Genomic DNA, 14,851 nt, shown 5'->3' on the forward strand with positions numbered 1-14,851 from the left:
AAACTACACGACTCCTGGTGTGTCGGATTTTATATAATAATGCATTGTTTGCAATAAAATTCAAAAATTAAGAATTTTTGCAATTTTAGAAAACGCAGGATTTTTTTGAATCTTTGTTGAAATCCGAAGCTTTTTTATTTTAGAAAAATAAAGAATTTTTTGCAATTTTGAAAACAAAAAAATATTAGTTTTGGTTGCAATTTTGAAAGAAAAATGGTAAAATTATTCAAAATTTTTAAAAATACAAGATTTCGAACACAATTTACAAGATAGGTAGATGGAATATGAGGTTAGCTACAGCCCCTAACATTGTAGCAGAACTTCTCAAAATTCAAAAAAAATATTTTTTTTCAAATTTTGAAAAAAGTACGGAAAAATCTTCAAAAATTAAAAAAAAAACAAAAACAAAAACAAAAAACAAGATTTTTGGTAATTTTGGAAGACCCAGGACTTTTTCGAAACTTTGGTAAAAAACAGTGCTTTTTTGCATTTCTAAAAAAGCAGAACCTAATTTTTTTAAATTGGAAAAATTGTAAGCAAGTTTGCAAAAAAGAAAAAATTGTTTTCAAATTTGGAAAAACTAACATTTTCAACTACTTTGAGAAAAGTAGGAGTTTTAAAATTATAAAAAACCATTTTGTGTATTTTTTGTGGGTGACGGGGGGGGGGGGGAGTTTCAACTGCGACCGGTGGATCGCTCGAAAAATTAACCATGGGTTCCCAAAAAGGCTCTATTATATTTTTTTTACCAGTAAAAATTAAGAAACATTTTTTTTGTAAATTAAGGTAATGGTGCAGCTAATCGTATATTTAATGATTGTATTTCGAGAAAAAAAAAACTCCCAAAATTGGGGAAATCGCAAAAATATTAATTTTTTCGTTTTCAAGATTGTCCACCAGTATACCTACTCTTAAAAAACATTTAAGAAATATAGGTACACAAGTTTGTCACCTTGCCTTCACCTTGAACCAGCATAATAAGGTACACTTTTACGTTGTAAAAAAAACTAAAAAAAATTATTCAAATTGATAACCAAATTGTATAAATCGATAAAATCGTAATCATATCACTTATCAGTAAATCATTAAAACATTCCCAATCTAATTAATATGCATCACATTCATACTCTTGACAGAAGGTACAACATTTATATTTTCGATTTTCATCAGCGTATCTGGCAGCACCAACGCAAACAGACCATTAATATTGAACAGTTTCATAATCGGAATGGTTAATTTGCAGCATCGTATTTCTCCTCCAACTTTGGCAAACTTCTGTCTCAAACTCCGCACACAGAAGCTTCCCCCAGTCCCGCACAATTTATCTATATGCAGCGACTGCGATTTTAAATTCGACGAATCGGCAGTTTGACTGTTGACATTGGATGGTTGGTTGATGAAATTATTCATCAAAATGACCAGTGCGCTTGTGGTGGGATTCACTTCATCAAATTCAGTTATCACCGTAATCCAAATGTCATACAGATTATTTTTTACCCAAGTGGTGATTTGATTGTCGGGTATTTTCAGGATTCCTGTTATTATTTTACGAGGAATACCACTCTGTAGGGAGATAAATAGGTACACGTTTGAGACGATTGTTTCAAATTGGTACAGTACAAAAATCGAACTATGTAATTTATATGTACGTAGGTATAGTACGTTATAGGTAAGTAATACTTTTGATTATTCAGCTTACCCATTTGATAGCATCGTTCCTGATTGAAAAATTGATACCGTTCCACAGCTCGAATAATGCCTTATGTTGCAGTGCCTGATTAGCATAATGATACGTTGCTTTCTTCCACGCAGCAAAAGCCATGTTTTCAGGTGGTACTAAATATTGTAATTTATACGCCGGAAATATCTGCGAACAAAAATTCATACATAGGTAACAATGTGAGTAAAATATGCAGAATGTCGATATGCTATATTATCAAAATATTCGTTTCAAATATATATTAAAAATATGTAGGTACTTCAATAGTATAATCTAGCATAGCTCGATGAGCTGAAAAAGGCGTCATAGGATCTGAACCCGAGATTTCATACTCATTGTAGACTATTTGTTGTTCTCTAGTTAATAACTTTTCATTCAGCAGTGTCGGCGAATTCAGCACGTATTGGACGAACACGATTTCTTCATCTTCTTGTCTGAAGCAGAATGAAAGGATACTGATCACACGAACTTTAGTTCCGCAAATCTATCGAAAAAAAATCATTCGAATCGTGATTTCTAAACTACGTACATATATTTGAAACTTGAAGAGAAGCTGCATCAGATAAGATGAATTTTCAATTTTTTTTTAATTCCTAAAATGGACTTCGGACTTCGTATGTTTAATCATGTCGAATTGAAAACATGAATCTAAAGCGATTATGCAATCAAGGCAGCTGATGATCGAAAAAAATTACATTTTAATCTCGCGTTTCAAAAAAAAAACTAATTAGCCTAAGCGAGTTGTTCCAACTAATGCACAAGTTTTTCGACCAGAAAAAATAAAGTTGAAAAAGGGCCCGAAAATTCACCTCACGTTGAATTTTCTGAGTTAAAATTCAATTTTTAATTTTCGGGGAATTTCTTATAGACATATTTTCTGTATTAAAAATGGAAATGAAGCTGAAATTAAGTTCAGTTCACTTCTTGTGACCCCTGAAAATGATTTCAAACTGTTCTAAAGGTGCCTACAAATTTTAAAATTTTTCAGTTAGCAAAAAAAAATTTAAAAACGTATCAGAAGGATTGAAATTTCAGTTGAGGGTGTCTTCAGTGTACAAAAGAAACGTCATCGTCATCTCGATAGAAATATTAAATAAAATAAATTTTATGATCAACCTCTGGTAGGTAGATACATACAATCAACTACCTATTAAAATGTCAATATTGATATAATCATTTCACATCAACTAAAATATTAAAAATCATTTTCCCAAAATTACACTCGAAAAGTATTTTTTTAAATTAAAAAAAAAAATCCCAATAATTTTATGATTACTATTTTGAAGTGGGAGAAGAAAAAAATCGAAAAAAAAATTTCAAAAAAAATCCTCCCCGGCGGGGAATCGAACCCCGGTCTCCCGCGTGACAGGCGGGGATACTTACCACTATACTACCGAGGACTTGTTCAAATCAGTCAATTTCAAACCTCTCAATCTCTGAAATCGGTCATGATTCAATTTTATGTGATCAGAAAAATCACACCAGTAACTAGAAATGAAAATAAAAACCACCCTGTCTGAAATTTATCGCCAATTACGTAAATATGTATTTGTACAATCATTCTAATATTAAATCGAATCTAGGTCTGAAGAGGTTTAAATTATGTTGGATTTAATGCGTTTTTAAATAAATGTTCAGACTGAATCCAAGTACTGAAAAACACGTTTATTCAATTGGATCATACTAGCGTATGTATAAATAAATTTTTGAGATGGGATCATTTAATGGATGGGGAGCACCCCCCCCCAATTTGGGCAAAACTTTCAAAAAAAAAACCCTTGGGGCATGTGATATATCGATTTGTATGTTTTCGATGACGCTGAACACGAATATGGCGTCAGATTTTCGATTGGACCCCATGCACGGCCCCCAGCCCCTCCCCAAATGGGGTAAAAGTTCAAAAAAGTGTTTTTGTTCGTGCGACACATGAAATAGTATGTTTTTGGTGACGCTGAACTCGAATATTACGTCAGATTTGCGATTGGACCCCATCCACGGTCCCCAGCACTTCCCCAAAGGGGGTAAAAGTCAAAAAATGGTTTCATTTATGCGACACATGAAATAGTATGTTTTCGATATCGCTGAACACGAATATAACCTTAGTTTTTCAAATGAATTTCACCCATGGCCCCCAGAACCTTCCCAAATAGGTAAAAGTCTAACAAATGGGTAATGATTTCCATATATGAGGTCCAATCAAAAATCTGACCTCATATTCGTGTTCAGCGTCACCAAAAACATACAATTCGATGTATCACATGCCCCAGATTTTTTTTTGAAAGTTTCACCCAAGTTTAGGGGGGGGGGGTTGCTTCCCTTCTATTAGAAGATCCCATCTCGAAAATTAAATATTTCGAAAAAGCATCAAAGGGTACATCTGTGGACATTTTTTCAGAATTTTAAATGGTAGCTCCCACTTACAGGGCCATTTTTAAATTTGAACTTTCAATTTTTGAAAATTGCAAAATACTTAAAAAGTTCAAAATGCAATGCCCTTTCGAACTGTTAAACCAGTTTTGATCAAAGTATCATAGCTTTGGAAGTATGCGCTGCTGAAGTTGAGAACCTCGAGACGATGCAAAAGTAATTGTGGCCCCCCCACCAGCCAACTGGGGGGGGGGCTGTGACCCAACTGACTGCGGGTTTATGACTTATTGGGTGAGTAGACATTGTGAAGAAAAATTGAGTGAAATCGAAAGACGTATGGCTTTCAAAATTTCATTTTTTTGGTCAAATTGGAATGGAATGACCCCCCCCCCACTCCCCAATCAAATCAGATTACGTCATTTTTAAAATCAAATACCTACATACATAATCTGATTAGGTATGATTACAATGTATTTTGTGTGTAGTCTAAAAGAACTGATCCAAATAATAAAAACGAATGAAAAAAAAAAAAAGATTCAATTCTTGCTCAACACTGATCCAATTGGATTCAAATAGACATGGAGTTTAAAAATGTAAATTTTATCCAATTTGTCAAAATAAAATACCACAAATGAAATCCAATTAAATCAAATTGGATTCGATTGCAATGAACCAAAATTAAAATCAAGTACCTACATATATCTAGACCTATACGTTAGTTTGGATCAGAATCAGATGGTCATTTTTTTTTTTTTTTTTTTTTTTTTTTTTTTAGGATCAAATCAAATCTGATCAAGTAAGTAAGTAAATCTGATAAAGTGAAACTAAATTCAATTTTTTATTCGATCCGGAATCCAGATTTTTGAAAAATGTTCATCGGATCAAAAAATGAAATCCAATAATCAGCCTGATTGCCTGATCAGTTTCAGCCCAATATTTTATGACTTGGAACCTGTTCTAATTGATCAAATAAACTGAAACTTGGGGAACAGGGTTTTCTCAAAAACCATATTTGACCCCTAGAGTGAGAAAGGGCCGAAGTTGAAAATTACAGAAAGGTCATTTTTTTGGAGGGACATATTTTGGCTCCCAATGGATGATAAGGGTTCAAAATCATACCATTAGTTACTATCGCCGCGCCCCTGCGATCAACATATCCAAATTCCAGCTTCCTATAGGTCATCCCCACCCCATTTAAGGTGGAATCAAGGTCGAAAAAAATCCTATTTACTTACCATGTATTATAGATCCCCCCTTCTCCTAAAATTGACCAACTCGATTTGGACAAGAATGTTCAACTTTTTTCCGTTTTTTTTATTGGTTTTCATTTTTTCAACTAAAAAAAAAAGATTTTATACGGATTTTTTTTTAAGTACCTGGCAACACTGGACTTCGTCTGAGGTCTTATCTTATCACCCCTTTCTCTCTCTTTCTCCATCAGTACAGATTATATAAACAGTACAGTAGAGGAAAGACCTCACTAGCTTTGCTGAATTAATAAAAATTTAACCAATTTACATACTTATTAATTGAGAAGAATGAATTATTACGATTACGATGATGATGAACCATATCCACCAGACGAAGCTTCAGCAATAGCCGAAATCGAAATGTTGGAAGGACCGATGGTAAGAACTTAAATCCTTTTATTTGCTGTATTTTGCTGTCCATCTTCCCTCATCAGATTTTAAAAGTCTCTCTCACAAATGGCATTTTTATGTATGTACTTTGCTGTTTTCAGAAGCAGAAAGAGCCTGCTATGTTATCCAACAAATTAAGATTTTTGTTGGAACAGTTGGAGGCAGTTGGGAAGCCTCCAGATCACGATGATGAAAAATGGCATGAGATGGGCAGGTCTGCTAAGTGGAAAATAATCACGTCCAGCAATAACCTTCATCCGTGGCTAAATACATTCATACAATCTATCCAGCCATATATATATATATATAGGTATTAGTATCCAGACATGTCAACTATTGAATGGGTTAATTTTACTATACAAGTGGACTGACCAACTTCTCAACTATAGTTGACAAGTCATGGGTTAATTTTACTATACAAGTCAACTATGAGTTTTCAGAAACTTCCACCAGAGGGCGCATGGCTTAGAAATCAAGGCGCGAGGACGAACGCAGGGTCTACAGTCAATTTGTAGTGAGTAGAATGTGATGTGCTGGTGGAGATGTATGCAAATACATCGATCCTGAGTGTACACGACAACAAATTTGACTTGAAATTTTTCAGTATTTTATTGACCTATGGAAAATTTAGAAACATCAAAAATTTTTATGCTGTTTAAGCTTTCTTTTCGTGTCTTAACTTTCTCAAAATTCAAATTACTTTGACTCCATTTTCAAAAATTTTCTTCAAAATTTAGCCTAAAAATCTGATTACTTTTTTCAAAGCATAGATTTTTTCAATATTAGACTGAATCTGCAATTAAAATTTTAATAAGTGATTTAGAACATGAATTATACCAATTTTAAAATTTTGTTCACTTTTCTGCATATATGCCAAGCATAGTTGACATGTCTGGTCGCAAGCAAATATATATATATATATATAAATTTATTTTTATATAAATAAAAAATATTATTAATCTTATATGATTTATAGTTGATAAAGCCATAATTTTCTTAAAATCCATTCTTACAATTATATTATAACCAAAAAACAATAAAGTTAATATAGATAAATAAAATAAAATATTTAAATTAATAAATCTACTAAATCGAAATAAAAAATATAAACCAACTACTACTAAAGTAGAAGAATGAACTAATGAAGAAACAGGCATTGGAGCAACTATTGCTAAAGGCAATCATAAATTAAATGGATATTGAGCACTTTTTAATAATAAACTAAATAAAAATCAATTGCTATAATTTAAATTTAAATTTAAAGATAAATTTAAATTACAATAAGATAAAAAAAATTAAACTTAATAATATAAAAAATCTCTTAATCGATTTAATAATATAACAATTAATCTAAAATTAATAATTTTATTTCTTTTATAAAATAAAACTAATAAAAATGAAACTAATCCTAATAAATCTCATCAAATTAATATACTAAACAAATTTAATCTAAAAATTAAAAATAACATAATAAAAACAAATAATAATATTAAATAATTAAAAAAAATTATTTATATAAAAAATCCTATATAAAAATTATTAAAAAAATTATTATTAAAATAAATATAAAAAATAAATTATATTTATCAAAATAAAATATTAAATTAAAATTAATATAATTAAAATTTAAAAATAAATAAGTTAATATAATATTCTTATTTATAAACAAATAAAAAAAAATTATTTATAAAATAATTAAATTTATTTTTAATTTCACAAATTAATTTTTTTCTTAAAATATATAAATATAAAAAAAAATTAAATAAATCTATTTTAAAAATAAAAAAAATATTTATTATAAAATAAAAAAAAAATTATATAAAATTTTATATAAATTATATTATTTAATATTATTAAATTATTATAATTAAATAAAATATAAATAAAATATTTTAAATTATACATTAAATTAATTATAAATATAAAAAAAATTATAAATAATAATAAATAAAAAAATTTATATAAAAATATTATTATAAATAATTCCCTAATAAAACCTATTATAATAGGACTATTTAAATTAAAATAAATAACAAAAAAAATAAAAAAAAATATTATTAAATAAATAAAAATTTCCTTTAATTAAAATAAAATTACGATTAAAATATAAAATATATAAAATTCCAATAAAAAAAAATATTATTATTGAATTTAAACTATGAAAAATCAATACAAATAAAATAAAATTTAAATTTATTTTAAAAAATGAAAATAATAAAAAATTAATTATATTTATATAAATCAATGAAGAATTAGCAATCATTAATTTAATATCAAAATTTAAAAAATTCATTAAACTAATTAAAATTATTCCATAAAATCTAATTGAAAAAATTAAAACCTTTAAATTAAATAAATTATTATTAATTAATAAATTAAAACGTAAAAACATAAATCTACCAATTTTTAATATCAAAGATGATAAAATAACAGAATTAACAATTGATACTTCAACATGAACTTTAATTAATCATAAATGAAAAATAAATAAAGATATTTTTACTAAAAAAAGCAAATAAAAAATTAATAAAACCCATAATTTAAAATTTAAAAAATAAATTAAATTTAAATTTAAATTAATATCTATATTAAAAATAATTATTAGTAAAGGATAAGAAAAAAAATATATAAACAAATAAAATTATTCTTGAATTTAAACGTTCAAATTGATATCTAAATATATTAATTAAAAATAAAATAAAAATTATTATTATTTCATAAATTAAAAATAAAATAAATAAATTATTATAAATAAATAATATAATTATATTTAAACATAAAAAAAATAAATTAATTAAATATTTATTATTAAAATATTCAATATTAAATAAAAAAATTATATAAAAAATAATTAAAATTAAAATAATAAAAATTCAACTTAAATAATCAACAAAAAAAAAAGTAATATAAAAAAAATTTAACTTAAAAAAAATTATAAAAAATATTAATAATATAATAAAAAAATTAGTTAACATTCAATAATTTTTACGAAATATAAAAATACAATAATAAAAGAAAAAAATTTAATTATATTAATTTTTAATTAATTTTATAATTATATAATCATTACCAAAAAATATATTATTTTAATTAAAAAACATATAATCAATAAACTTTCTAATAAAGAAATTAACATATATATATACATATATATATATAAATACATATATATATATATATATAAACATATACATTATCATTAAATACTCTAATAAAATTATTATATAAAGAATATTCTTATTATTCATAACAAAAAAAAAAAAAAAAAAAAAAAACCTTAATAACATAAATTTTTAGTTTAAATAAAACGTTGATTTTGTAAATCAAAAAAAGTAAAATTTCAGTAAATTAATCTATAATATCCAAAATTATTATTTTTAATTAAACTATTTACTGATAATTAAAATTTTTTATATTATTTATTTATTAATAAACTTAAATTTATTATTTATTAATAATATTTTATCTTTATTAATTAATTTTTATTTAATTTTATTAATTAATAATTTAATAATAAATTTTTTATTTATAAATTCTATTATTAGAATATTAGTAAATTTAATTTTTTATCAAGAATTATATTAATATTTATATTTATTATATTAAATCATTATAATTTTAAATTAAAAATAAATTTTAATTTAATAAAAATAATTTTAATTATAATAAATTTTAATATAATTTTTTATTTAAATAAATTATTTAAAATAAAATTTAATATAATTGAATATTATATAATAATAATAATAAATAAAAATAATTATTTTAATTATTTTAATTTAATAATTTATTTAATTTTAATTATTATATTTATAATCAATTTTATTATATTAAAAACATATTTTCCCATACGAAAAATTTAATATGATTAAATCCTTAAATATCAAAACACCTTCAAATTTATATTTTTGATGAAATTTTGGTTCTTTAATTTCAATTTATATAATAATTCAAATCTTATTTGGATTTATATTATCAATAAATTATATAATTTTAAATAATCCCTTTATAAGTTCATTTTTTATTTATTATAACATTAATTTTGGATGATTAATACGTTTTAACTCATAGAAATCTTACCTCATTAATTTTTCTTTTAATTATAATTCATATTAAACGTAATATTCTTTTTAATACTTCTTTTAATAAAATAATATGAATATCAGGTATAATAATATTAATTATTTTTATATTAATTGCATTTTTAGGTTATTCATTAATTTGAACTCAAATATCTTATTGAGGAATAATAGTAATTACTAATTTTATTTCAACTATTCCTTATTTAGGAAAAATCTTATTAAATTGAATTTGAGGGAATTTTAATATTAATATTATTTTAATTAATCGATTTTTTATTATTCATTTCATTACACCTTTTATTTTAATAATAATAATTTTAATTCATATTAACATTTTACATATTAATAAATCATCTAATCCATTAGGTTTAAAAAATAATTTAGATTTAATTAATTTAAATCCTTATTCAATTATTAAAGATATAATTGCTTTAATTATAATTTTATGAATTTTTATTAATTTAAATTTATTTTATCCTTTAATATTAAATAATTTTGATAATTTTAACGAAATAAATTATTTCATTACCCCAAATCATATTGAACCAGAATGATATTTTTTATTTTTTTATTCAATTCTTCGTTCAATTCCAAATAAATTAAGAGGTTTAATAATAATATTTTCTTCATTAATATTTTTCATATTTATACCTAATTTAAATATTAACAAAATTCAAAACAATAAATTTAACTATTTAAATTATATTATAAATATAAAATTATTTTTTATAATTATTATTATTTCAATTTTAGGATCTAAATTAATTGAATACCCTTATGAACAAATTAATTATATCTACATTAATTTATTATTTATTTTTTTCTTGATTAAAATATTTATTAAAATAAAAAATTTTATCTTAAAATCAAATTAAAATTTTTTAATATATATTAATTAAGTTATAAATATTTATTTTGAAAATAAATTAAGCATTATTAGCAATAACTTTAACTCTAAAAATAATTTTAAAAATAAATTTATTTAATTAAATATAAATTTTAAAATAATATTTTGTATTTATTAATATTTTATTTAATTTTTATTTTATTTTTATTAATATATCTTTAAAAAATTTAATAATTTAAATTAATTTAATTTAACAATTAATTTAAAATTCAACACTATTATTTAAAATAAAAATAAGAAATATTATTATAATAATTTAATTAAAAATAAATAAAATATTAAATTAACTATTAAAGGAAAAAATTTTTCATAATAAAAATAATATTTTATCTATTCGAAAACGAACTAAAAATCCCCGAAAAAATAAAATTAAAATTATAATTAAAATTAAAATTAAATAAAAACTAATTTTTATAATATTAACTCTAAAAAAAATATAAAGTTAAAATACTTAAAAAAATTATATCTAAATTGTAAGAGGGTAAAATGACTTAAAGCATGATTGGTAAATGTACTTATCGATGGTTGCTATTGTGTTGTTTCCAAGAAATATCCCTTAGAGTATTTCTACTAAATACTCACCGGAATACCTCACATGCTCGGCTAGGGCGTGAGTAGGAAATGGTTGCTTTTACACTCTTAACATATGATCATACACACCATAAATAATAACAAGTTATACACGAGAATAATGTTTAATGTGTGCAAATTAACAACACGTTACAGGTTTTACATAATCACATATTCTATGTATTTATGTACGTTAACAAGACACTTTCTTAAACTAAATATACACACGTTGGTGTTACACACTGTGGTGTAGGTTTGGATAAGTGATCTCCTCTGGCAAGGAGATCTAACTTATTCACACTGATATGTGCAAGTACTTACCCAGAGTGGCGACGAGTAGATCATCACTCCTTCTCGTCTATTCATTGGTTTCACTAATAACTAACTAAAACTAAAGCACTAAATATAACACTTAACACTCGAGAGTAAAACTTATACTTAAATGACTGCATTAACCCATTAACCGTGAATAACATACCCGCGTGCACTCGGATACATTACTGGCGTTCTGTACTCTCGTCGCTTGGCTCGTATGGCTAGCTGACGAGAATACAACGCAGTGTTGCCTTAGTGCAACGCAGTGTTACCATGTGGGCGAGCCCTATACATACCACGTACGGCATAGTAGTATATCACATATGCCCCTCTGAGGTTTGCTCGATGGCGTAACCAGCGGAGAAAAGCACGGATAAAAACATGATATACTATGCATGTACGTGGCAGCGGAGCTGTCCCCCTGCCCCCCTGCGTTTCTACGATGAGAATGGCAGAGGCATACGGTAAAGAATAACTTAGACAAGAGAAAATAAATTAATCGACCATCAAGGCCCAGCAACAGGTTCATGTATAGGTGGTACCGCGTAATAATCAAAGAATGGTATTCAAATTTCAAATTTTGTGCTTGGTAGCCTCGCTGCATTGGATATATGTATATGTAACATCTTGTATGTTACGTCCATTTTTCGAAATCGCTCACTGCGACGTCTGCAAGAAATCTGTCATTTTTTGAGGTTGATAATGCGAAAAATGGCACGTGCCTGCCGGATCGCGATTATCGATATGCAAAATAATGACACAGCGATTTCTGCAATTCTCGCAGAGGATTCGCAGGCTGGGAAACCTGTTATTATAGTATATCCTTCTTGCAGCGTTGTCCGTCTGAACATATTATAACACTTTAATTGTGTTAAAATTGGCATTTTTGATAACACGAAAGCTCGAACAACACCAACTACGAAAAGAAACTGGCTTCTTTAATTGAAGCTGTGTCATCGGTTTCGTGTGTGTCATGAATTGCAGAAAGGTAGTCATCGCTACATTTCCTGTTGGAACCCGTAACCGGTTCCGTGCAAGTCGTGGCACTTATCAGGCAGCGTACCTGTCTTTTTCGGTAACGTCACCACCGCGGAATCCTCCAGGACCACGCCTGATTTCTTCCAGATACGGGGTGCGTACCGTGGCAGAGTACCAATTATTAATATGTTCTTATGCGGCTCTTAAAAATGGTTCGTAAACCATGCTACCAAGTTCCTCTCAATTCCCTAGGTGTCAGCATCCCATTCGGACATACTTGCAACATCTTCTATGTTACTTTTCGATTCCAATCGCCAAGTCGCTGGGACAAATACAACAATTTATTTTCCAGCGAATGGGCGTGTGGTCATTTTCGGTAACTTCACTACTTCGTCTTCTGCGAAACCGTAAACTGTTACTGTCCGAGTCTGTTTCTTCGAGTAACGTTACAAGTATCCGCTTGCTGACTAGGTAGGTGAGTACCGAGGCAGAGCACCATCTTTTTCGGTGATTTCACCACTTGTGAGTCGTCTGGCCGGGAACCTGACCGACTCCAGATCAAGGTGGGAACCACCGAGGCAGAGAACCGAAATAGTGCATGTCCTTTGGATGGGTTTCAATTGGTTCGACGACCAAGAGTGCTGATCAGCGGTCTTCCTGATTTGAACATGCGTATATAACACCTTGTGTGTTACAGTTCATTTTTTGGATCACATCGCCAATGATCAAGGTAACAATCGCCCTATCAGGCGGTTCTTTCCATTGGCAATGGAGATGGCAATACCGTGTTCTCGAACAAGCTGCATTGCGCAAGGTTGTCGGCATGGTATGCCTCCATGGCAGAGTACCAATTAATAGCATGTCCTTTTTTCAGGGCGTTATGGGTTCGTAAACCTCGACCGCTAATTTACCAATTTTGAACTTGCTGTAATTGTGAACCAGTTCGAATAATACCTTGCGTCTACTCGGCGGTAGTTGCATTTACCAACATGGTAAAAATAAACTCTCCGAGCATACCAATATAACACCTAGTGTGTTACGGTCTATTTTCGGTAATATCATCTACACAGCCCAAAGGTGAAGAAGTCTTTGAGCACAAATCTCCTCAAGATCTCGCGATTTGATGGTGACATGTCTCAATTTCTCAACATCTTGGCGCATAGATGTACCGTGGCAGAGAACCAATTATTAATATGCTCCTAGTGGAGGTGTTACGAGCGGCTTACAAAATCCGACCTGATAGTCGATTAAAGCGCATACTTCAACTGGTTGTCATTACAAGCAAGGTGACAAGGCCGAAATGAGCTTTTAGATACGATTAGACGATCGTTTTCCTATGGCTCGAAAGACTCGATCAGTTTATCGTGTGAGAACTACACCGCGGTAGTTCTAATTACCATCGCGGTAATTGTGCTCCCTGAACATTGTATCACCTCGTGGAGATACTATCTGTCATTTTTTGGTAATAACACCCAGCGTTGAAAAAATAGTGGGTGTTTACCCAGGCAGAGTACCTGTTGTCTTTTTGGTAATGGCCCAAAGTTTCCGAAAAAATCGTGCAGGATTTTAACAGCCACTTCGGTATTACCCAGGCAGAGCACCTGTTGTCGTTTTAGGTATCAACAAAACACGAGGAAAACAACGCGAATCCGTCGCTTCTTTATATCCCGCGATACCAGGGCAGAGTACCTACTAAATTAATGTTCTTTTAGGAGTCTTGCGACTTATATTTCCAACCTGAGTGTCGGATAAGGCGCTTTGCAACTGATCGTTTTATTTGAGAGGAAAGTCAGTTTATCTTTTAAAGGAACTACACCGCGGTAGATCCCGAATACCATCGCGGTAATTCATTTAGCTCTCTGAACATTTGTAACGTTCTTGCGTTACGTACGAAATTGGAATTATTCACGGAGCCATCGGAACTCTGTCCAGTGGAACTCGCGCCGTCTCGGTTGGACGGGAAGCATGATAATTCTTCATTTTAGGTCACGTTCGGATAGCGTGAGCTCGCCTCAATCTAAGACTCTAGAAAGAGAGAGGCTCGATAGGTATCGCGTATCCGATTCGTGCCTTGGCAGAGTACCTCTTATTTTAATGTTCTTGTGAGAGCGAGCGACTTACATTTCCAACCTGAATGTCGGATAATGCGCATTCAACTGACCCGTTGTTGCTTGTTGAGGGCTGCGGTCCAATGAATAAATAAATGGTTGCGTTCGATGACGCATCCTATGTCAACCAGGACAAAAAGAGTGCTCTTTAAACTTGCTACACC

The 14,851-nt window shown here is 28.4% G+C and overlaps 1 protein-coding gene and 1 non-coding gene across 6 annotated transcripts in view; both read right to left on the bottom strand.

Annotated features, from left to right (window-relative positions):
- LOC135837740 (uncharacterized) overlaps positions 1-14,851 on the bottom strand; it is a 310,851-nt gene that overhangs the window by 95,708 nt on the left and 200,292 nt on the right. For 3 of the 5 annotated variants that reach the window (XM_065353116.1, XM_065353115.1, XM_065353114.1), the window contains 2 exons: positions 1,700-1,867; positions 666-1,563 (listed from right to left, as the gene is read on the bottom strand). The exons of 1 other annotated variant lie outside the window; for it this stretch is intronic. In XM_065353116.1, the coding sequence (XP_065209188.1) occupies positions 1,102-1,563; positions 1,700-1,867 (630 nt within the window). In that variant the 3' untranslated portion in view covers positions 666-1,101. Of the gene's footprint in view, positions 1-665; positions 1,564-1,699; positions 1,868-1,979; positions 2,927-14,851 lie in introns of those variants that run through there. One more of the 5 variants, XM_065353117.1, reaches the window with a different exon arrangement.
- On the bottom strand, positions 3,049-3,120 carry TRNAD-GUC (transfer RNA aspartic acid (anticodon GUC)). Its single transcript has one exon. It is a non-coding gene; the product is annotated as a tRNA-Asp (tRNA).

The sequence above is a fragment of the Planococcus citri genome, chromosome 2 (assembly GCF_950023065.1).
Source record: "Planococcus citri chromosome 2, ihPlaCitr1.1, whole genome shotgun sequence".
Lineage (NCBI taxonomy): Eukaryota > Metazoa > Arthropoda > Insecta > Hemiptera > Pseudococcidae > Planococcus > Planococcus citri.